Genomic DNA, 19,468 nt, shown 5'->3' on the forward strand with positions numbered 1-19,468 from the left:
ATATTTGAAAATAATTTAATGTATATTTTACTATAAAATGTAAAGAACAAATTATATGCTTTAAAGCTGAGATTTGAAAGAATATTATTTGTTGTAATCTATTTTGCAAGAACAAATTTATTCAGAATTGAGTCATGATAATACTTTTTTTAGTGTATTTAGGTATAGTAATTCCTTACATAATGAGAAAATTAGTTCTCAAAAAAAAAATTTGAATGTATTAGTCAAGTTTTTTGTTAGACTTTTTTTTCAGAAGTAGGATCTCCTGTTTAGAAATGCATAATTTAACAAGTAGATGTAACTGTCTAGTTTTATGGTCATAAACTCAACGAAGTGAGTTATAGTGATTCCGTGAATAACTTTATTTATATGATATAGAGATGTCAAATTTTATTAGATTTTTTCTTTATGTAGAATGATTAAAGTTCATAAAAACTTTCAAAATATCTCGTAGAAAGAACCCTCCTCTACATTAGCGTTAGCTCATACTCGGTTCTAGGTTCAACTCTTATTAAAAAGGGTTAATGAAATTTAAGAGAATTAATTTTATTAAATTTATTTACATTCATTTTAGATCTAAAATATAAAAATTAGATAGATGCATTAAAATCCTCATCGAATCTTGTGAAATTTTCAGAATCTATTACTTATGTTTTGAAATAGATTCTTACAAACTTAGTTAAATTCTTCTGACCAATACCAGAGTGTCGGCTTAGAGCCAGTTCACAGTGCATTTGCATTAGGTCTTCCTTTTTTCATTTTTCTTTAAGAAAGCAGGATCCTGTTTTGCTATGTTTTGAAAACCGGACAGGCCGGTCGGACCGTGACTCGGTCACTAGTTCTAGATTATACTAAAAATTAGATTTGAATTAAATCGGTAAACCCGATAAAAACTGGTGAAACTCGTTAAAACCAGTGATCCGGTTCGATATTAAAACCCGATTTTCTCAAATTAAAGTAAATGTTTTTTAAAATTGCGAATTTTAAAAAGATTTCATAAAAAAACATAATGTTTTCTAAATATCTATCTAAATATATTATTTTTTTATATTTTTTAAAAAAAATTTCATTTTATTGTATATTATTTTTAGTTTATAACAATGATATAAAATAATTTTTTAGCTATACGCATACATATATAGTTACTTAATATAAAATTTAATTAAAATTTAAAACTCGGTTGGACCAGTCCAACCATTGACCAAATTACAATGCCAAGTCAATGTCCGGTTAAAACTCGGTTGAACCAGTCCAACCATTGACCAAATTACAATGCCAAGTCAATGTCCGGTTCGGTTTTAAAAAGTAAAATAAATATTAGGGTATTAGTTGTGGAAGTTACAATAATCAACACAATAATGTTACAAGTTTTTTTGAGGGCTTGACAACTCAGCTTTTTAAACTCAGCACAAGGCCCACTTTGTATTTAAGCCGGGCCTGTTACCACCTCAAAGTATATCAGGATTTGACCCGAAAATGACATGATACAATCAGTTTGTTACACTACGTTACGTCGTCCTTTGAATTGGTTTGTTACCTGCCAGGATTCAGAAGTCTAGACACCTGATCTGTTCAATGATAGAAAAAAAAGCATAATGCTACAAAAGTTACAAGGAATTGGATTTGAGATTTTTTTGACATTTCAGTATACACCCCCACCCAAAAAAAAAAGAAAAGAAAAGAAACAGAGAACCCCTTCCAACTTGTTTACCAAAAAGAATGCTTCTACTTACTATTACTGCATCAATCAGTTATATCAAGTCTTCTCTTTCAAGTCTTCCTTTTCCCCTTCCTTTCCATCTTCTACTGTGACTGCTTGAAGACGCTCTGATAACTGTTCCACAGAAGAAGAGGTCTCTTCTTCCCCCTCTTCTTTCCTCCCACCATCCTCTCCCACCTTTTGCCTCTCTCTCTCATCATAGTAGCTGTAATCATCCAGGATGGAGGTGTGTGCCTCGTATTCTTTGAATATTCTCAGCATCTCAATCCCCTGACGCAGCTTAACCTGTTACAGTTCATCAATCAATTAGTTAACTTCACCACAAACTTTAAGTTTCTGTTAGTACAAATGCAATGCAATATGCCCAGTTCATGTGTTAACCCCACTCAAAATCCTTCTTCCTATCACTATAACCCTATTCCTTTATGTTAATGTTTTGCGTAATGTCCCATTCTAGATACCTATATTAATAACAAGTGAAAGGTTTCTTCTACCAAACCTTACATGCCAATCAGTCTAGTTACCAAGAGAGTATTGAAACACAATCATACCCAAAAGTACACACGACTTATCGAGACAAAATATTGCAATTGCAAACATACGCAGATCATAAATGGCACACAGTAGGTAAATGAATGATCATAAAGCAACACATGCAAGGTTACGACATAAGTACCCACCTCCTGAGAGTCTCGGCTGTGCGTTACCGGCTTGTTGTCATTGTTTTGTAAAAGAATATGAGAAAACCGGTTATTCGGTACATCTTTCAAAATATGCCACTTCACTGGGAACTGCCCACTCCACCTGTCTTGCTGCCAGTAACCAGCGTCCTTTTCAAAATCTACAGGTCCGACCATTTCCGACACCCCACAGAATTGTCCACTTGCATTTACCTGTAACATTCAAAGTCTGGTTAAGCTCTATGTATCCTTGACGCAACAAAGAGTTGTCTTATCATTGCTCTAAAAAGAAACTTATCAATTGCACTGTTACATCGAGAGAAAGAGCCATACCGAAAAGAACAGAAAGATTGGACATTTTCCACCCATCTTCTCAGCATCTCTATAAGCAGTATCAAGTTTTTTGTTGCCATGCGGCGTGCTGGCCCATACATTATACTTGATGCTTCTGTGAACATTGTCTTCACTAAACGACTTGACGATAAAGAATTTGGCATTCTTGTAATCCGTCACAAATTCTGGATTGTTGTACAAACTGGGATTGGGTCCAGCTGTACTTGAACCATTTGCTGAATTACCAGCAGAAGAGGAAAATCTGGAGCTGTTCTTGCTCTCTACCCTGCTGGATGCTCTTGGGCCTCGATTACCATACAGATCATTGGTGGTAGGTACAGAACTGTACTCTCGCCGTTTACCTATGTCAGGGGCTGACCTGCCAGAATTATCAGCTCCATAATATGACCCAACAGCATTTGGAGTCTGGTAAGATCCTACATGATAATATCCTCCCACAGAAGAACTTGAAGCAACCCCACTCCCATGCACCGGTAGCTGATAGAAAAGTGCCAAAAGAAAAGTTAGAAGGCCATAGAACTAATTTACGGAGACTTTCATTCTCCGAAACCACTAAATGGAAGAAAGAAACTAAAGATTCAACGCCAAAACAGAGTATGACCACTTAATTATATATGAAAAAAAATCATTGGTTCTTCTAGATTGTGTTTGTGTGTGAACTCACAAAAAGCGCTAGTTGATACAGAGGCAAACCAACTCAAACAAAAGATTTGCACATCAATAACACAAGAGGCAAAAAGAAAAGAGTTTTAACCTGAGAAGCATTATGGTCGTAAGGCCCAAGTATACCCATCGTCTGAGGATAAGGTATATGTGATGCTAAAGCGTTACCCCCTTGATTACCAGATAAATTCCCTCCACCATATCCCGCAAAAGGAACCATATAAGCAGACGTTGGGTCATAACGGGAATTCTCACCACCAATCTCTGCCTGAGCAAAATGCATAGGTGAAGGTGCACCATACTGCGGGTAATACGCAGGGGAGAATGGCACTTGGCCCTCCATCATCATAGATTGGTAAGGGTTGAAAGCAAAACCAGGTTGGTGGTACATAAAAGATGAATTCCCATCGTAGACAACCTGAGAAACAACCAAAAAGGAAGTAAGTAGCAAGAGCAAGAGAGATAACAGTATGATAGGGATAAGTTAACTCCTAACCTGTGGGACATGCATGCCTTCAGGGGTAGAAGTAGCAGCAGCATACTGTGGATACCCATCCCAACTATTGAATCCTTGAGCATAACCTACAATGCAAGTCAACACTCACAGTCAAAAAGGGGTTTCATTACACATATGAAGAGAGAAGAGAGCTTATTTACCAGAATGTGCAACATCCCAATCGTAAGGATGATAGAGGTTGTAATAAGAGTAGGGATCAGGAGGAGCAACGGAGGAGGAGGAAGAAGAAGAAGAAACGATCCTTTCTCCGGGAGAAACCTGCTGGCGAAATGGATTAAACCTAAGATGAGATTTGGCTTTACGGAAATCAAAATCGAAAAAGGAGAGTACCTGGTGGTGGTGGTCGCCGCCGACATTATCCGCCATGACGGGTCTTTCACCTGCGAAAAGTCAACACATCTCGTTAACGAACATTTTGGAGCAATCAACGGCTCTATAGAAATGCTCTAGGGTTTGGAATTGGGGATTTTGTTGATTGAGATGCGGATTAGAGGAAAAGGAAACGGAGAGGAGAGTGTTACCAGGAGAGACGATTTGGTTGGGCTGAGTTCTGGAAGAAGCGGGATCCATGCGAAGGAAGAGAGATCTGTGAGAGAGAAGAGAGGGAGCGAGATCGGAAGGTTTCTGAGAATTTTAAAAGACTTTCTTCGCACTGTTGTGGGTCCCTTTTATTTATTACCAAATTTATGGATTCTTTTCCCTGTGGACATTTTGGTTTGGGCTCTTTTAGTATAAGTGGTTTAGATTGGTTAAGGGCTCTGGAATGTCCGGTTTATTTGAGGTTCTATTTAAGATGTAAACCAGTTGGTTATTGTTAAATAGAACCTCAAATAAACCGGACATTCCAGAGCCCTTAACCAATCTAAACCACCTATACTAAAAGGCTCGGTTTGATTAGCTCGGTTTTGAACTGAACCGGCTGGAGATAATTCGCTTTGGTTTAGGTTCGGTTAGTTTTATGTTGAGTTTGGTTCATTTTCGATTGGTTTTTAGTTTGATTTATGTATAGGGAAATTAACACTAAAAAAACATGGGTTTGGATTAGGGATGTCAAAATGATCTATAGCTCATGATCTGGCACAGCTCAACTCGTTTTTTTATGAGCACAATCTCTATATTTTAAGTTCATTTAATAAATGAGTTTAATGATCAAATTTAATTAGATCACGAGTTATATGAACGATTTTTAATGAATATGAACTGATTCATGAGCTTGTTTATTTTTTACTTACAATAATATATAATATATTTGGATAATTTCTATATTTATCATATTTATCTTCTAAAATTAAAATGTCAAACCAAATCTTCTTTAAAGATAATATCTATATTAATCATATTTATCTTCTAAAATTAAAATGTAAAATATAAATATAAGACATTGAAGATGAATTGACTCAAGACTCTCACGAAGAATAGGGTTTTGGATCATTAGTTTTGCTTTAATTTAATTTATATTAGGTATTGTTTTTTTTGTCATGTGTTGGTTTTTATTTAGTATTTAATATTTATGTTTTGGATTTTTTAATATTTAATTTTTGAACAATATTATAGAAGTTATTCTATCACTATTTATTTTATAATTATTATTTTTATTTAGATCACGATTTAGCTAATTTAACTCATGATCTAGATGGTCTGAATTCGAATTTACATATTGAAGCTCGTATAATAAATGAGCTGAACTGAGCTACCTTGTGAAAAAGCCGAGCTCACTATAAGCTGAGCTGAGTTGAACGAGCTAGCTCATTTTGACACCTCTAGTTTGGATTAAGTTAATTAAATAAACACATTAGTCTATTTGTTCAAGATCATCAACCAAATGATTTAGAAATATACTTATGTTTGGTTGGGGCTGGTTTGTATTGGTTTCCTAACCCGCATTACATGATTCAATGCGCATCCCCCCACCCCACCCCCAAAAAAGAAAAATTAACTGCAAATACGAACTACTAGCGTCGTTATCGGCTTTGCTCACAACTCGTACCTCCTCTGACACAAAGTTAAAAGTCAAAACGTCGCATTCACAACAATGGCACGTTGGTTGATTTGAAGGGACGAGCAGTTTTTAAGTATGGGGTGACAATTATGATAGGAGGTAGTACTCTCTTTACTTCCATTAAACCACCAATTTAATAATGTGCTTCAGATTTATTCTTCTATATAATTAGCGTCTCTTTATGTGCTGTGTATGTCTGAATATTCCATTATACATATGCATTCATAGAGATTAGCCACATAACAAAAGAAAACATAAACTAAATTAACACTGAGAACAGTAAATCATAAATTGTTCATAACTTCCATAACACGTTATCCTTGTCTTATGAAATTCTCATAACCGACAAGGAACAGCTTCTTCCTTGTCGTATAAGTTATTATGTAAATGCACATTTCCCTAATTCTATATAGCAGAGGGAGATGCAAGAGTTGCATTGCAGCTTCAGAGAATTGTACAACATGAGTTTGTTTTCCTCGCTCGCTTGTAAAACATCTGTTTCATCATCCAAAAAAAAAAAAAACCATAAAACCAATTTTCTCATGTCAAAAACTATCTCCAACTGTTAGCAAAAAGAAAAAACTATCTCCAAAACCTCGGACTCTTCTAAAGAAACACTAGCAAGTATATTAGCGTGGAATGTTACCTTTGATGCCTTGTTTAAATCTGAACTCTTCTCCACTAAATTGTCCAGCTTTTCACCTCGGGCTAGGAGACCATCAATGGTTTTATGCTGTTACACAAATCCAAAGCTCTACTCACTGAAATGTTTTTAAGAAATCTTGGAAACAAAGGGACCATATATGTACGTATGGTTCACTGAAAAAAAAAAAAACGCAAAGCAGACAAAGTGTTTATGGAATGGTCGATACTGCACTTACAATGATAATACTGGTCTCATCCAGCTCAATCTGTATTTTCAACAGCTTATCAGCTTCCGCCGGGTCCTGAATAGGATATTTATTCCATAATAAGTAAGAATAATTGAAGAACCTCACATCCTAAAGTTTCTAACAAGTTTTATAGAAACTACAAAGGCTCAAATAGTGGCAGGAGTACCTTAAATTTTTCTAAAGCTTCTACTAAGTATGGCCACTTCTGGTTAGAGACTTCTTTTGCTGACCTCCATGTCTCACCAAATATCTTCTGGTACTCATCAAGAACCTGCCAAAAAGAACAATGTCAACACAAACCATATACATTCCTTAAGCAAACAAGAAGCTACATGCATCAACCAGATGTACGTAGGATTTTCGCAGTACCTGATCGAGAAGAGAAAAAGCACTTCGAACAGGATAACAGTCGTCCATGAATCCCACGGCGCAGAGGCCGTTTCTGTTGTAAGCATGCACTACTTCGTCTATATCTCAAGCACATCAAGTTCAGTTACAAAACTCAAAAAGTAAGGCAGAGATTGCAAGAGGCAAATAATAAGAACAAGAACCTTTGTGTTTAACAGATTGGCGCTGAGAAGGAAGGGTTCTGCCAGCGACAGTACTGCCGAAGAAGCGAACGAACTCTGAGATGTTAGGGTGGTAGAAATAGTTGAATCCAGAGAAGTCGAATGCGTGAGCGAGGATAACTGGGTTTGGAGTATCGGGAGTGCACTTGAGAACAAGCAAGGCCGTGATACTCATAATTAACTCTGGTGGATCACTGAAAACAATGAAGTTCTATTGGTAAGAGCTAGAGAATCATGGTGAGACATAAACTAGGTCATAGTTGGCAAGAGACAGATTTTGTCACAACACAAACATATATAGAAACTAGAATGAACACACAACCTTTTAATCAAGAGAGAGAGAGAGAGAGAGAGAGAGAGACAGAGTGTTGGAGCAGAGAGGTTGAAGGAGACAGAGAAGAAGCAAGTTAGAGAGGGTACAAATTATATAAGCAGAGAGAAGAGGAGATAATCTATTAGTAAAAAGGAAATCAAGTCGAAAAAACTAATCTTTTTCTAAGGGATAATCTTTAAAATAGTAAATACGCTCAATGAATATTTATCTGATAGTTTTAAAGATTAAAAAATTGAAAATCAGTGCAAAACATTTGAAGAATGGAGGGGACTAATTTAATTTTTAATTTTTATTAAGTTTCTTTCTTTTCTTTGAGTGAGAAACAAGTTAAATTACAAAAATAGAATGTAAAAAAAGTTCTGAGCCATACATGGCTTTAACCACTAATTAAACTTATTTTTTTTCCCTATTCCAATTTTAAAACATTTTTTCTTTCTTCGGCCCCAAGCTATCATATTTTCTTCATCTTTTCTTTCACAATCTAAAAACGGAAACAGGGGAAAGAACCCACAAGGAAGCACAATAGGAAGGAAAGGCACATGTTCTTGATTTCACGTTGTACGTATCTCTTTACATGTCCTCATCTCTTTAACATTTTCTTAAATGTAACATTATGTATCTCAAAAAAAATATTATGCATCTCATAATAGCTACACACATGCAGGATCAATCATGCTGAGGTTTCTCATCCTTTTCTCTCTTCTCATACACTCTTGTGTTGCGCCCCCCAAAACTAAGGCTGCTGCTGGAGCTCTTCCTGCCAAGAAATGGCTCACCCTTAGCGGTATACTTTTCCGTAACCTGTCTCTATTTTTAGCTGCTAGCACATGATGCTCATGTTACATAACATGTTATTTGTTTGTTTGTGTTTAAGAACCCATACATGTACTTTTTTAGGAAAAGAGCCTGCGGTTGTAGCGAGAGGCGGCTTCTCAGGACTTTTCCCAGAGTCAAGCGCCACTGCAAACGACTTGGCTATTAGTTCCAGCTCCCCTGATCTCACAATGTTGTGCAACCTTCAGTTGACAAAAGACGGTGCGGGCTTTTGCTTGTCTGATATCAGGCTTGACAATTCAACCACCATCTCCACCTTCTTACCCAAAGGCCAGAAGACCTACAAGGTCTATGGTCAAAACCTCAAAGGCTGGTTTGCTCTTGACTACTCTGCTGACACCATCTTCTCCAACGTCTCCCGTATGTCTCTCTCTCTCTCTCTTTTTCTCTCTTCAACTGCTCCCCCACCACCACCATGCCTTTACATGTTCTGTGCTATTAAGCAGTTGTTCAAAACATCTTCTCTCGGCCCAGCATTTTCGACGGCCAGATGTCAATTGCAGCCGTGGAGGACGTCCTCGACGCCAAGCCTCCCAAGTTCTGGTTGAGCGTTCAGGTTTTTATCCCGCCTCTCTTTGATAATGAGTAACAAACCTTCTTGTTGAATCTAATAAACAAAATAATAAAAATTGTGCAGTATGATGCATTCTACATGGAACACAAGTTAAGCCCAGCCGAGTACATTAGAAGCTTGCGTTTCAGTGGCATTAACGTCATCTCCTCTCCTGAGATCGGTTTCTTGAAGAGCATTGGGAAAGATGCACGCAGGGCCAAGACAAAGCTCATATTCGAGTTCAAAGACCCCGAGACAAACGAGCCTACCACCAACAAAAAGTACAGCGAGATCCTGCTGAACCTCGCAGCCATCAAGGCCTTTGCCACAGGCATTATTGTTCCCAAAGACTACATTTGGCCCATTGACTCGGCTAAGTACCTTAAGCCGCCAACCACCGTTGTAACTGATGCCCACAAAGCTGGTCTAGAGGTCTACGCTTCAGGTTTTGTCAATGATATGCTCACCAGTTATAACTACAGCTTTGATCCTTCCGCTGAGTATCTCCAGTTTGTGGACAATGGCCAGTTCTCTGTTGATGGCTTCATCTCTGATTTTCCGCCAACAGCATCACAAGCCATCTGTGAGATGATGATTTCCTCACATATATATATATATGTCTCCTCAAAAAACTTGAAGCTAACGGCATACGATTCTGTTCTCTTGCAGCTTGCTTTGCTCACCAAAAGAGAGATACTCCCAAAATAGGCAAAACGTTGGTCATAACTCACAATGGTGCAAGTGGAGATTATCCAGGCTGCACTGATCTGGCTTATCAGAAGGCGGTGGACGATGGAGCAGATGTGATAGACTGTTCTGTCCAGATGACCAAAGATGGAATGGCTTTCTGCCTTGATTCTACAGACCTGATACCAACCACAACTGCAGCGACCACTCTCATGACCCGAGCCACCAGCGTTCCTGAGATCCAGTCCAAAAGTGGCATTTTCTCTTTTGATCTCACTTGGGCGGAGATCCAGTCTCTAAAGCGTAAGAAACTGGTTTCTATTTTAACAACTATTCTGAAACTATCAGCTAATAAGTTACTTCTCCAGCTCAAATTCAGAGCCCCTTCTTAGCTGCTGATGGATTCCCGAGAAACCCAAAAAACAAGAATGCAGGGAAGTTCATGACTCTCGCTGACTTCCTCAAGTTCAGTAAAGCAAAGGCAGTCACTGGAGTTCTCATCAACGTCCAGGTAAGTCTTTTTTCACTATTAACTCTTTAACTTACTCAAGGGCTCAAGGCATCTCCACTCACTAACGCCTTGGTTTGTTGACAGAATGCTGCTTATTTAGCATCAAAGAAAGGACTAGGAATCGTAGACGCAGTCAAGTCCGCTCTGACCAGTTCCAAACTTGACAAGAAGGTTTTGATTCAGTCAGATGACAGTTCTGTTCTTGACAGTTTTAAGGCTGTCCCTCAATACACTAGAGTATTGAGCATTGACAAGGAAATAGGCGATGCTCCCAAGCCAACCATTGAAGAAATCAAGAAGCATGCAGATGCAGTCAATGTCTTGAGAAGTTCTCTTGTCACCATCTCCCAAAGCTTCGCCACAGGGAAGACTAAAGTAGTGGAGGCAATGCACAAGGGGAATATCTCTGTTTACGTCTCGGTGCTGAGAAACGAGTACCTCTCCATAACGTTCGATTACTTCTCTGATCCTACGGTAGAGCTTGCCACGTTCATTGCAGGGAATGGCGTTGATGGAGTCATCACGGAGTTCCCTGCTACAGCCACCAGATACTTGAGTAAGTTCTAAACCTGTACAAAGATCATGAAACAACAATCAAGACAAGGCTGGTAATATATATACTTGATGCAAACGCAGGGAGTCCATGCTCAGATTTATACAGAGAGCTGTCCTTTGCGATATTACCTGCAAAGGCAGGGACTCTAGTATCCGTGGCATCCAAGGAAGCACAGCCACCAGCTAGTGCCCCAAACCCACCTCTTGACGCTAAAGACGTGATTGATCCGCCTCTGCCCCCCGTTGCAAACTTGGCCACCAACAATGCCAGTGGAGGAGCTCCGCCAGCTTCTCTTCGTTCAGGCACCATAACCACCACTGCTAATCTCAGCCTTTCCTTGATGGCGATGCTGGCCTTGGGACTACTCCTCTGCGCTGGTGCCTGATAAAGATAGAAGCACATTTTGTAATATCTTCCTCTCAGCGTAGCAGTAGTCCACACCCTTCTCGTTAACACACTAATGCCATGTCTGTATCATATTTTACCACAATATACAAACATATGTATAGACCACACACACATGCACACTGCGATTAAAGGTCTGAACAAGCCTTTTTAATTGTGTAGGACTATTGATTAGATCATAGATTGTAATAATCTATCAATAGAATTTTCTCCTTTTTGTTTTCCCGACTTACCTTGTCTACCACACTTCATGCAGCTGCAAAAGACATCATTAATTATCAAATCACATGTTACAACTCACATGTATGCTGTATTTGTGTTTTATTGCTTTATAATTACAATGTTCCCCTCCCTACTTTACAAGTTAATTTGCCGTTAGGTGACAAGTTAAAAGAAGATAAACTATTGCTGCTCTTACTCTCCTTTGTTATCTAAGAAATATGAAGAACTGGCTATTCATGCAGCTGTTCTTTCATTCAGTGGCTCCTTCGTTTCTTGATCTAATCCATTTATTTTTGCTTTCTCCTGTTTAACTTGTTCATCCAAGGACAAGGGCTTCCTGCTTTCTTGATCTAATCCACTTATCTTTGCTTTCTCCTTCTTATTGTGTTCATCCAAGGACAAGGGCTTTCTGCTTTCTTGGTCTAATCCACTTATCTTTCTTCTCTCCTTCTTAACTTGTTCCTCCAATTATCTTTCTTCTCTCCTTCTTAACTTGTTCCTCCAACGACAAGGGGTTGCTGCTTTCTTTATCTAGTCCACTTATTTTTGCTTTCTCCTTCTCCAAGGATAAGGGCTTGCTGCTTTCTTTATCTAACCGACCTATTTTTAATTTCTCCTCCTCAGCCTTCTTCTTAGCTTCAGCTTCAACTTGTTTTACGTTTTCTTCATGAGCACGATTGAACAGTCTTACAAAGTTTAGAAGAGTCGACACCCCTGCAATTTGTAACCACTAGCTAGATTCAGACAACTTCGAAACACCATGTTTCACATAAACGCTATATATATATATATATATATATATATATATAAACGATCTTGTATATGCGTACCTTGTTCAAAAGGGCACTTAGTAGGGTCTTCACCAAAGTAGAAAATTAAGCCATCAACGTTTCTTCCCTGCATACATAACTTAATCATTCTGAGAATAGATAAGATCAGGTAATATACACTTATGTCTTGCACATTGGACTATTGGGGACATACCACTCCCGAATAGAGTGAAGCCAAGGACCTTACTTCTGCTTCCGCATAATGAAGGAACTCCTTCAATATCTGCAAACAAAAACAGAAAATAGACACTGATATATATAATCCAACAATAAATCAATGAGCGGCGTCCATGCAGCTGCACTGTCAACACATTTGTTGCATTGTTTGTTAGTCAGTGTTATACACATTCCATTCAAAATTTACTAGGATCACATCTCATACTTGGCCTACTTTTATTTCTTATGGGACTTGATTGTTCTCCCAGTAAACGGTCCGCACTTTATATGATCTACATCTATACATTTTTTCGGTTTCCTTTAAGAAAACCTTGAATAGAGAACTAGTGATCAAACATAGATACCTTGTTAAAGTTGTGTGAAATTGGGCCATCACTTTCGGACAAGGAGAGTTCCTGTACGATTTTCTCTAGTCCCTTGTTTATAGCTTGCATCTCCTCAGCCAAAAACTTCAGTTGAATCTGTAACAAACTCGAGAAAATAAGAACAAATTATTTTTTTCTTACTGATGCAAGCATAAACTGTACATGAGATGTGAAAGCTAAGTACCTTTGTTGCAGGCTCCAGTGAGGAAAAATCTTTTGCGAAATCTAAGACTTCTGGCATTTTCTCAGCAAGAATCTGCAGAGGATCCATCAGACTATATCTTTCTCTTCATCTAGTAGTACATCCAGAAAGCTACAGAAGCGCAGATAATAGCAGTTTACCTTGCATAGATAATGCATCAGAGTCATACGGTTATTACGCGCCCGTGTTTCACTGAGTTTTGGCAGACTATCCAGTTTAAACCCAACCGCAGCACCTACACAAAAAAAACTATTGTCAGAGCAGGATAGAAGATAAAACCCAGAGCTTATCCGTTCCATTTTCAAACTCACCCCTAGCAGTCCCTTGGTTTAGTGCGTTTCCGAGGGACAAAACTGTCTGCATTATTCTTTTGAATTTTTCTGAATTCTTAACCTGATGAGAAGAGAGCGAAAATAGCATTGGTGAGGTGTGTTTTAATCATATTAGGAGGTCACCTAGAAGACAAGTTGAGTCTGACTTACCTGCTCTGCTGCGGAGTTGACAACATTTAGACTATTCCTGAGTTCAGAAATCTAAAAAGGTGTTCACTAGTGACCATAAGTACCAAAATAAAAGCTCTGCATAATCGGTAAGTAGCAGGATATCAGTTTTCAGACCTGAGAACGAAACTGAATTTTGAAAGAGAACACCCTTAGCTTTGTTTCCACTCGTGGGACTTTCATCATCTCTAAGAAGAACTGTTCAAACCATTTCAAGAAGCATATTTGTTGTTATCAGCTCTAATGGTGTACTCCAATAAAACTAAAAGTTTTTCTAAGTTTTGTACCAGTTCGCACTTTCCAAGCTTGTCCTTGTCACCATTGTAACCCTGCAACATAAAATGAAGATAGATCAAAGGAAAAGGTGGATCACATAATACCCAAATTATTCGATGAAATTTTAGTTTAAGAAGTGCACTTATTATACCTTTAGTAATTCCATTTCTTCTCTTGTTGGACAAAACTTAATTAGGTTCTCAACCTGGTCAGCATCAAGAGCAGATTCCTCCAGGTTAAGCACTGAGTACTGCCAATATTTTGAGAGAGAATTTGGCTTTTAACTTTCATTGACATTTTACCAGAAAAAATTGACACGGTTAAAGAGCTTGATATTACCATCAAATCCTGTAGAGGTACTTTCACTTTTGAAAGCATAATCTCACAGTTGTATGCTCGCCTGTGTTCAATCTGTAAGATAGAGTTTCCCATAGTATTCAGTATTTTAACCATAGACAAAACAGTCACTTTACACACAAACAAGTACACGCATGTTAACTATTAAACACATGATTTACCAGTTGGACTTTCTCAGGTTTAGGTCCACGACAGCTATTTAGTTTTGACTTTCCTGCCTCTTCTGGAGCTGATGCGGAGAAAAGACTTTCAAGCTCTGTTATATCAATCTCAGGAGCCCTAACGCAACAGGTAAGAATTATAGTTTAGTATTACACAAGAACCGGAGGCATCAGAGAAATAACTAACGACAAGATGAACAATGCATACTTAGAAGCTTCGCTAGACATTTGCGTTTCAGCCCATAAGCTCCCATTGACAGCTCTCGTCAGTTTCAACCAGTGGTATGGCTTCAGCTTTTTGGCCGTGTTATTCTTTGAATTTACGGGTAACATTCTCCGTTTTCCTGATGAAAGAGGTCCAGCTGGTAAGGCAGGTGTTGGAGGCACTCTAGAACCAGTAGATGGGGATGACTTTGTTCCTAACTTTGGAGGAGGAGGAGGAGGTGGTGCTGATGGTGGCCTCATCTGACCCAACGGTGGTGGTGGAGGTGGTGCTGACGGTGCCTTCATCTGACCTATTGGTGGTGGAGGTGGTGCGTTTGGAGGGGGAGGGGGAGGAGGGGCAGAAGAGGTAGGAAGCCGTGGAGGTGTTGGAGGAGGTGGGGGAGGAGGAGCAGAAGAGGTAGGAAGCGGTGGAGGTGTTGGAGGAGCTGGGGGAGGGGGAGGGCGAGGGCGAGGGGAGGCAGCTGTAGCTAGCGCTGGGGGTGGTATAGGAGAGGAAACTCTAGCGACTGTGTTCTGGTCTGAATGCTGCATCGGAGGAGGGGGAGGAGGTGGTGGTCGAGATATCACAGGTGTTTTGTCTGATTTAGACACTGGAGCCACATCATTGGGAGCTCCTACCGGAGGTGAAGCAGGAGGACAGAAAGAACCTGATGTCTCAGTTTGGGATTCTTTGGCTGGAGTAGCTGATAATGTAGGAGATGGCATAACTGAAGATGATTTCGTTATTTTAGAAGACTCCTGAGTATTAACATCGGACGCAGGAGAAAGGGGAAGAGATGTTGAAGGCAGTGTCATAGGATGCTCTGCGTTTGGAGTTGTTTGATGAAATGTAGAGCCAGCTAATGACACCCATGCATTTCTCTGTGAAAGTGTCTCTGCCGGTTGGACAATAGAATGCTGACATTTCTCTGAAGGTTGAGAAGCAACAATTGGAAATGGAGGAGGTTGGGGAAGTGCTCCTGTTGGAGCCAACGACGTTCTTTCAGGGTGAGGTGGTGACAGTATGCTCCTGTTTTCCCCAGGAGCCCTCAGGATTTTCTCCTCAGGATTTTCAGAAAAGTCAGAACCGTCCACAAAAGGTTTAACTGTTGCAGAATGATGCACAAGCTTGAGAGAAGGGGACTCATGACTGGTGGTGTTTGCCTGGCTACTTATCTGAAGGACAGAATGCATATCTTCTGCTATAAGCTTCTTGACTGGACCGGAAGCTCGCTTTTCAGGCGTGTCGACCGTTTCAACCTCGGACATTGAAGACAATTTTAGTTTTGCATTATTCTCAATTGCTGCCTGTTTCACTATATCATGGATACTTTTGGGGCTAAGCCCTTGTGGTCTTGGACTTGAATTCCCATCTGGTCTATCCTGGGCAGCATTTGCAATAGCTAAATGCTGAAGTATATTACGAGTGGCATCCGTCTGATCATCCCAGTCAACTTGATTGAAGAAATCATGAACTTTGGAAAAAACTTCTATTGGAAGACCATCTTTCTCTTCCAAACATGAAAAGCTCATCGAATCAACAGACGAGGCAGCATCCATATCCGAGAAGAGAAGCTTCACAAAGAAAGTACTCTCTTTGAGTAATAAGCTACAAAGGAATATGAAGAGAAACTGAGCACCATGAGTACATTACATACCTCAACTCTGAACCCCTTTGGAAACTGTTCTTTTATATCCCATAATGTGTCAACCTCATCACGGTTGAGCATCAAAATATTTGATCTGATAAAAGCTGTGTTGAAAACCGCTCGAAACATCATTACCTCTCTCTCCATGTCATCGTTCAAACTGAGGCATTCAATCACTATATCACCTTGCACATGACAGTTGATGTCAATCTTGACTAGTTCACATTCTGCCTGCAAGGGTCAAGAAAACAAACAGAGAAAATCATATTCCGAACAAAGAAAGCCAAAATGTAACAAAAGGCTAATTAGAGATCAAAACTATCTCTCTTGCCATGACCTTAAGATGAAGATGCAATCTAAATACCTGCTTGTAGATCCTAAGGTGTTTCCCTTTCTTTGGAGTTGAGTACAGAAGCTTGGGCTTTTTATCATCAACAAAAAAAGGATCCTGACCATATACTCTAAAGATTGGGCGACACCCTCCTTGCCCACTAACATCAGGAACACATCTCAAAATAACACAATCCATGGTAAGAGCCCTATCCAATGGAGGCCATTCAGAGACCACATTCCTTCTCGACACATACTGTAAATACCGAAGCTGAGAAGGAATCGGGTTCAACGGCGAGAACAAATGCATAAGCTCGCGCGGAGCCTGCTTGCAGATCATGTCCAAGGTCTTGTACTCACCACTGTACTGCTTCCGGTAAATAAGAAGTGCAGCTAGCATGAAAGCTAGAACCGGCCAAGCCCCTCGCTCGCAATGCATTAACAACAAGTTATTTGGACCAAGCGAGAGCCAGCTTTCACTGGACCTAAGAAAATGGTGCATGACTTCCACAGGCAGCAACGAGCAGCCTTCGTAGTGGCGAGGATAGTCCATAATGGTCAAGCCGTGTTCTGATAAGACGTCAGCCATCACACTCCGAGTACCCACTTCACGGAAGTTAAACACAAGAGAGGATGCCTCGGGGAAATGCTCCTGTAGCTGATTGACTACTCCGGACATGTAAGTTTTGTAGTTGTCTTCTTCCCAAGAGTCGTCGGAGAAGCAGCAGTCGAACACTACAAAACAAAAAGACAGAACCTTTTGTCTTTCAGTTCAATGTCTTAAAGCCAATCATATCATTAAAAAAATGAAAAATCTCACAAAAGCTATCAACTTTCTCAAACAAATCGCAGATTCACGAGATGGGCCAAACGCAGAACGTAGAAAGGCTCGATTTTTTTTTTTCAGACACTCAAATTCAGACAGAGACATGAAGCAGAGGAAAGGGAGGAACAGACCGAAAACTCTGTCGCATATCTCGAGCAAACCGTCTGGAGGTTTGCGGTAGAACAATTTGCGGAACAAGGCCATTTCATCAAACTCCTAAACCCTTTCTTCTCGTTTCGAAATCGAAAACCCTTTTGTTAACGTTTGGATTCCAGAATCTGAAGCTGGAAGCTGCCTATTTTTAATCTGTTAAAAGGTGTTCTGTTCGCTTTTACTTAACGTAGGAAAAAGGAGGAGTTGGATGTCGTGTGTTGTATGTTTCTTGGGAGGAGGAAAAGGTCAAGCTGGAGAGTTTGATGACGTGGATCCAATGATCAGCCGCCATCTCTCCATCGACCTGACATGTGTCTTCTCAGTCACGGAGGAACCGGCATTCATCTCTCAAGCCCTTCCTGCTGTTAATGGGCCTTTTTAGTTAGGCCTGTGATTAAAGCCCGCTTATGCAGAGGAGTCAAACTGCTCTGTTTCGTTCAGGTTGTACAGTTTCTTCCTTCAAGTTCTTACATGTTTATCGGAAGGTTCTCGGTACGAGGTTATTAGCATAATATAAAAACCGTCTTTTAATTTTTAATTAAAAAAAAGTAAGAACCGATTCTTAAATAAAAGTTTTAAAAGACAGTTATTAGTTTTTTTTAATTAAAGCTAAGAAACAGTTTTTATATTACGTTAAGAACCTCATCCAAAGAAGCTCCCAATAAACATGGTTTGGAAGATTGTTTGATACCCTCTAATAACATAGTATAACTTCTTCTTTTTTTATGTTTCATGCATTATATTAATATATGTAAGAGATACAAAGGTAGAAGAACGTAAAAGAGTGGGTGTCCAGAAGAGATCAATGTAAAAGTTGATAGAGTTCACAAGCACTTCATCACCTTCCCACTTTATATATTTGGCATTCGTATATTTCTCTTTTATATACGCAACGGTGCATCCAATGATGGAGGCTACGTTGGTTTAGTCATACCGTATGAGAGGCCAATTGATCCCACGGAAGAAAGCATGAATAAAATACACAAAATCTGACACACAATGAAGATAAAGCTGAAAATAAAGATCTCAAGAGATAAACATTAAGTGGTAGAAGAAGTATGAAGCCGTGGAGGTGTTGGAAGGGAGGGGAAGAAACAGTGCCGCTTAAAACTATACTAGACCTTGACCCGCCCGACCGGGCGGGTATTTATTTTATGTTTTTAGTTTTTTTTTTTTTATATTAAATGACGTATTTGTAATATTAAAAAATAAATTTATATTGAAAATTAATCTTTATAGTTATAATAAAAATAAAAATTAAAAGTTTAATAAAATATTCTGATATAAATTTTAAATTTCGTAATTAAAATAATATAGAGGCGGTCATATTTTTTTCAATTTCAAAATCTAAGCTTCCTTGAAGACAAAGAAAATAAATTTATAAATACATAAAATATATAAACTTATTTGGAACTATAATTTCAATTAGAAGAAATTTGTTAAAGAAAAATAATCTTACTGTTGTTATTTATTTCTAGAGCTTGACCCGTGACCGTATAAATATTTGATTTCACTTTAATTTTTTTCTTTGTACTAATGGTATAATATATATATGTAAATTAAAATATATTACATAACTGTTAATATAACATTTTTAAACATAACAATTTTATTTATTACTTTGAATAATTATATTTTGTGATTTTAATCGTCTATTATATCACAATGTATCATATAAACAAATCCAATATTTATAACTAATTGGACTTATATTATGAAAGCATTATACTAATATATGAATAAACTATTTTATATTTTATTTATATGTTATATAAATTGATTATGATGTGTGATTTTTTATTTTATTATTTATTACTTATAAATATTAAAAATATTGAGTATGTTAATACGAAATATATTAGGAAATTTATTTTGGTTATGATTTGATAAAGAAAATCTATTATTTAAATTTTGGAAAGAAATTAAATGCTTATATCTATG

At 38.5% G+C, this 19,468-nt stretch overlaps 4 protein-coding genes across 8 annotated transcripts; 1 reads left to right on the forward strand and 3 right to left on the reverse strand.

Moving 5' to 3' along the window:
• Window positions 1–1,569: 1,569 nt before the first annotated feature.
• Window positions 1,570–4,576, reverse strand: LOC106387623 (YTH domain-containing protein ECT1). 2 transcript variants are annotated; one of them, XM_013827533.3, is made up of 8 exons: window positions 4,456–4,576; window positions 4,265–4,314; window positions 4,075–4,192; window positions 3,914–3,999; window positions 3,509–3,835; window positions 2,734–3,231; window positions 2,401–2,613; window positions 1,570–2,005 (listed from the first exon to the last, which is right to left on the reverse strand). In XM_013827533.3, the coding sequence occupies exons 1-8, from the start codon at window positions 4,502–4,504 to the stop codon at window positions 1,757–1,759; spliced, it is 1,590 nt and encodes a 529-aa protein (XP_013682987.2). In that variant the 5' UTR covers window positions 4,505–4,576; the 3' UTR covers window positions 1,570–1,756. The 2 variants fall into 2 exon arrangements, with proteins under 2 accessions (XP_013682987.2, XP_013682979.2); XM_013827525.3 differs by having other exon boundaries at window positions 4,075–4,195.
• Window positions 4,577–5,710: 1,134 nt separating this feature from the next.
• LOC106417511 (VAMP-like protein YKT61) lies at window positions 5,711–7,760 on the reverse strand. 2 transcript variants are annotated; one of them, XM_013858309.3, is made up of 7 exons: window positions 7,718–7,760; window positions 7,378–7,589; window positions 7,196–7,293; window positions 6,993–7,097; window positions 6,815–6,880; window positions 6,580–6,666; window positions 5,711–6,428 (listed from the first exon to the last, which is right to left on the reverse strand). In XM_013858309.3, exons 2-7 carry the CDS (start codon window positions 7,568–7,570, stop codon window positions 6,378–6,380), a joined length of 600 nt encoding a protein of 199 aa, XP_013713763.2. In that variant the 5' UTR covers window positions 7,571–7,589; window positions 7,718–7,760; the 3' UTR covers window positions 5,711–6,377. The 2 variants fall into 2 exon arrangements, with proteins under 2 accessions (XP_013713763.2, XP_048606592.1); XM_048750635.1 differs by lacking the exon at window positions 5,711–6,428 and having other exon boundaries at window positions 6,454–6,666.
• Window positions 7,761–8,399: 639 nt separating this feature from the next.
• Window positions 8,400–11,510, forward strand: LOC106417524 (glycerophosphodiester phosphodiesterase GDPDL6-like). Its single transcript, XM_013858317.3, has 8 exons — window positions 8,400–8,513; window positions 8,627–8,923; window positions 9,010–9,119; window positions 9,201–9,699; window positions 9,786–10,106; window positions 10,172–10,314; window positions 10,399–10,870; window positions 10,951–11,510. Exons 1-8 carry the CDS (start codon window positions 8,402–8,404, stop codon window positions 11,253–11,255), a joined length of 2,259 nt encoding a protein of 752 aa, XP_013713771.1. The 5' UTR covers window positions 8,400–8,401; the 3' UTR covers window positions 11,256–11,510.
• Window positions 11,511–11,572: 62 nt separating this feature from the next.
• Window positions 11,573–17,740, reverse strand: LOC106387637 (formin-like protein 13). 3 transcript variants are annotated; one of them, XM_048750626.1, is made up of 18 exons: window positions 17,506–17,740; window positions 16,583–17,283; window positions 16,228–16,449; window positions 14,574–16,144; window positions 14,366–14,483; window positions 14,187–14,258; window positions 13,999–14,097; window positions 13,859–13,900; window positions 13,689–13,769; window positions 13,554–13,604; window positions 13,383–13,464; window positions 13,212–13,306; window positions 13,054–13,125; window positions 12,849–12,965; window positions 12,482–12,550; window positions 12,328–12,394; window positions 11,991–12,211; window positions 11,573–11,959 (listed from the first exon to the last, which is right to left on the reverse strand). In XM_048750626.1, the coding sequence occupies exons 1-18, from the start codon at window positions 17,576–17,578 to the stop codon at window positions 11,732–11,734; spliced, it is 3,981 nt and encodes a 1,326-aa protein (XP_048606583.1). In that variant the 5' UTR covers window positions 17,579–17,740; the 3' UTR covers window positions 11,573–11,731. The 3 variants fall into 3 exon arrangements, with proteins under 3 accessions (XP_048606583.1, XP_048606576.1, XP_048606578.1); XM_048750619.1 differs by having other exon boundaries at window positions 11,573–12,211; window positions 17,506–17,739; XM_048750621.1 differs by lacking the exon at window positions 13,554–13,604 and having other exon boundaries at window positions 11,573–12,211; window positions 17,506–17,739.
• Between the last annotated feature and the right edge of the window lie 1,728 nt (window positions 17,741–19,468).

This window comes from Brassica napus, chromosome A2 (assembly GCF_020379485.1).
Source record: "Brassica napus cultivar Da-Ae chromosome A2, Da-Ae, whole genome shotgun sequence".
Classification (NCBI taxonomy): Eukaryota; Viridiplantae; Streptophyta; class Magnoliopsida; order Brassicales; family Brassicaceae; genus Brassica; species Brassica napus.

Coding starts and splice junctions, on each gene's coding strand:
- LOC106387623 (XM_013827525.3), bottom strand. CDS start 4,504: ATGGATCCCGCTTCTTCCAGAACTCAGCCCAACCAAATCGTCTCTCCT. Junction 4,315..4,455: donor CAACCAAATCGTCTCTCCTG/GTAACACTCTCC, acceptor GACTTTTCGCAG/GTGAAAGACCCGTCATGGCG. Junction 4,000..4,074: donor TTGGGATGTTGCACATTCTG/GTAAATAAGCTC, acceptor CTTGCATTGTAG/GTTATGCTCAAGGATTCAAT.
- LOC106417511 (XM_048750635.1), bottom strand. CDS start 7,570: ATGAGTATCACGGCCTTGCTTGTTCTCAAGTGCACTCCCGATACTCCA. Junction 7,098..7,195: donor CTTTTTCTCTTCTCGATCAG/GTACTGCGAAAA, acceptor TCTTTTTGGCAG/GTTCTTGATGAGTACCAGAA. Junction 6,881..6,992: donor AAGCTTTAGAAAAATTTAAG/GTACTCCTGCCA, acceptor TATCCTATTCAG/GACCCGGCGGAAGCTGATAA.
- LOC106417524 (XM_013858317.3), top strand. CDS start 8,402: ATGCTGAGGTTTCTCATCCTTTTCTCTCTTCTCATACACTCTTGTGTT. Junction 9,120..9,200: donor AGTTCTGGTTGAGCGTTCAG/GTTTTTATCCCG, acceptor AAAATTGTGCAG/TATGATGCATTCTACATGGA. Junction 10,315..10,398: donor GAGTTCTCATCAACGTCCAG/GTAAGTCTTTTT, acceptor GTTTGTTGACAG/AATGCTGCTTATTTAGCATC.
- LOC106387637 (XM_048750626.1), bottom strand. CDS start 17,578: ATGGCCTTGTTCCGCAAATTGTTCTACCGCAAACCTCCAGACGGTTTG. Junction 13,770..13,858: donor AGCTTGGAAAGTGCGAACTG/GTACAAAACTTA, acceptor TGGTTTGAACAG/TTCTTCTTAGAGATGATGAA. Junction 12,212..12,327: donor TAAGTGCCCTTTTGAACAAG/GTACGCATATAC, acceptor TACAAATTGCAG/GGGTGTCGACTCTTCTAAAC.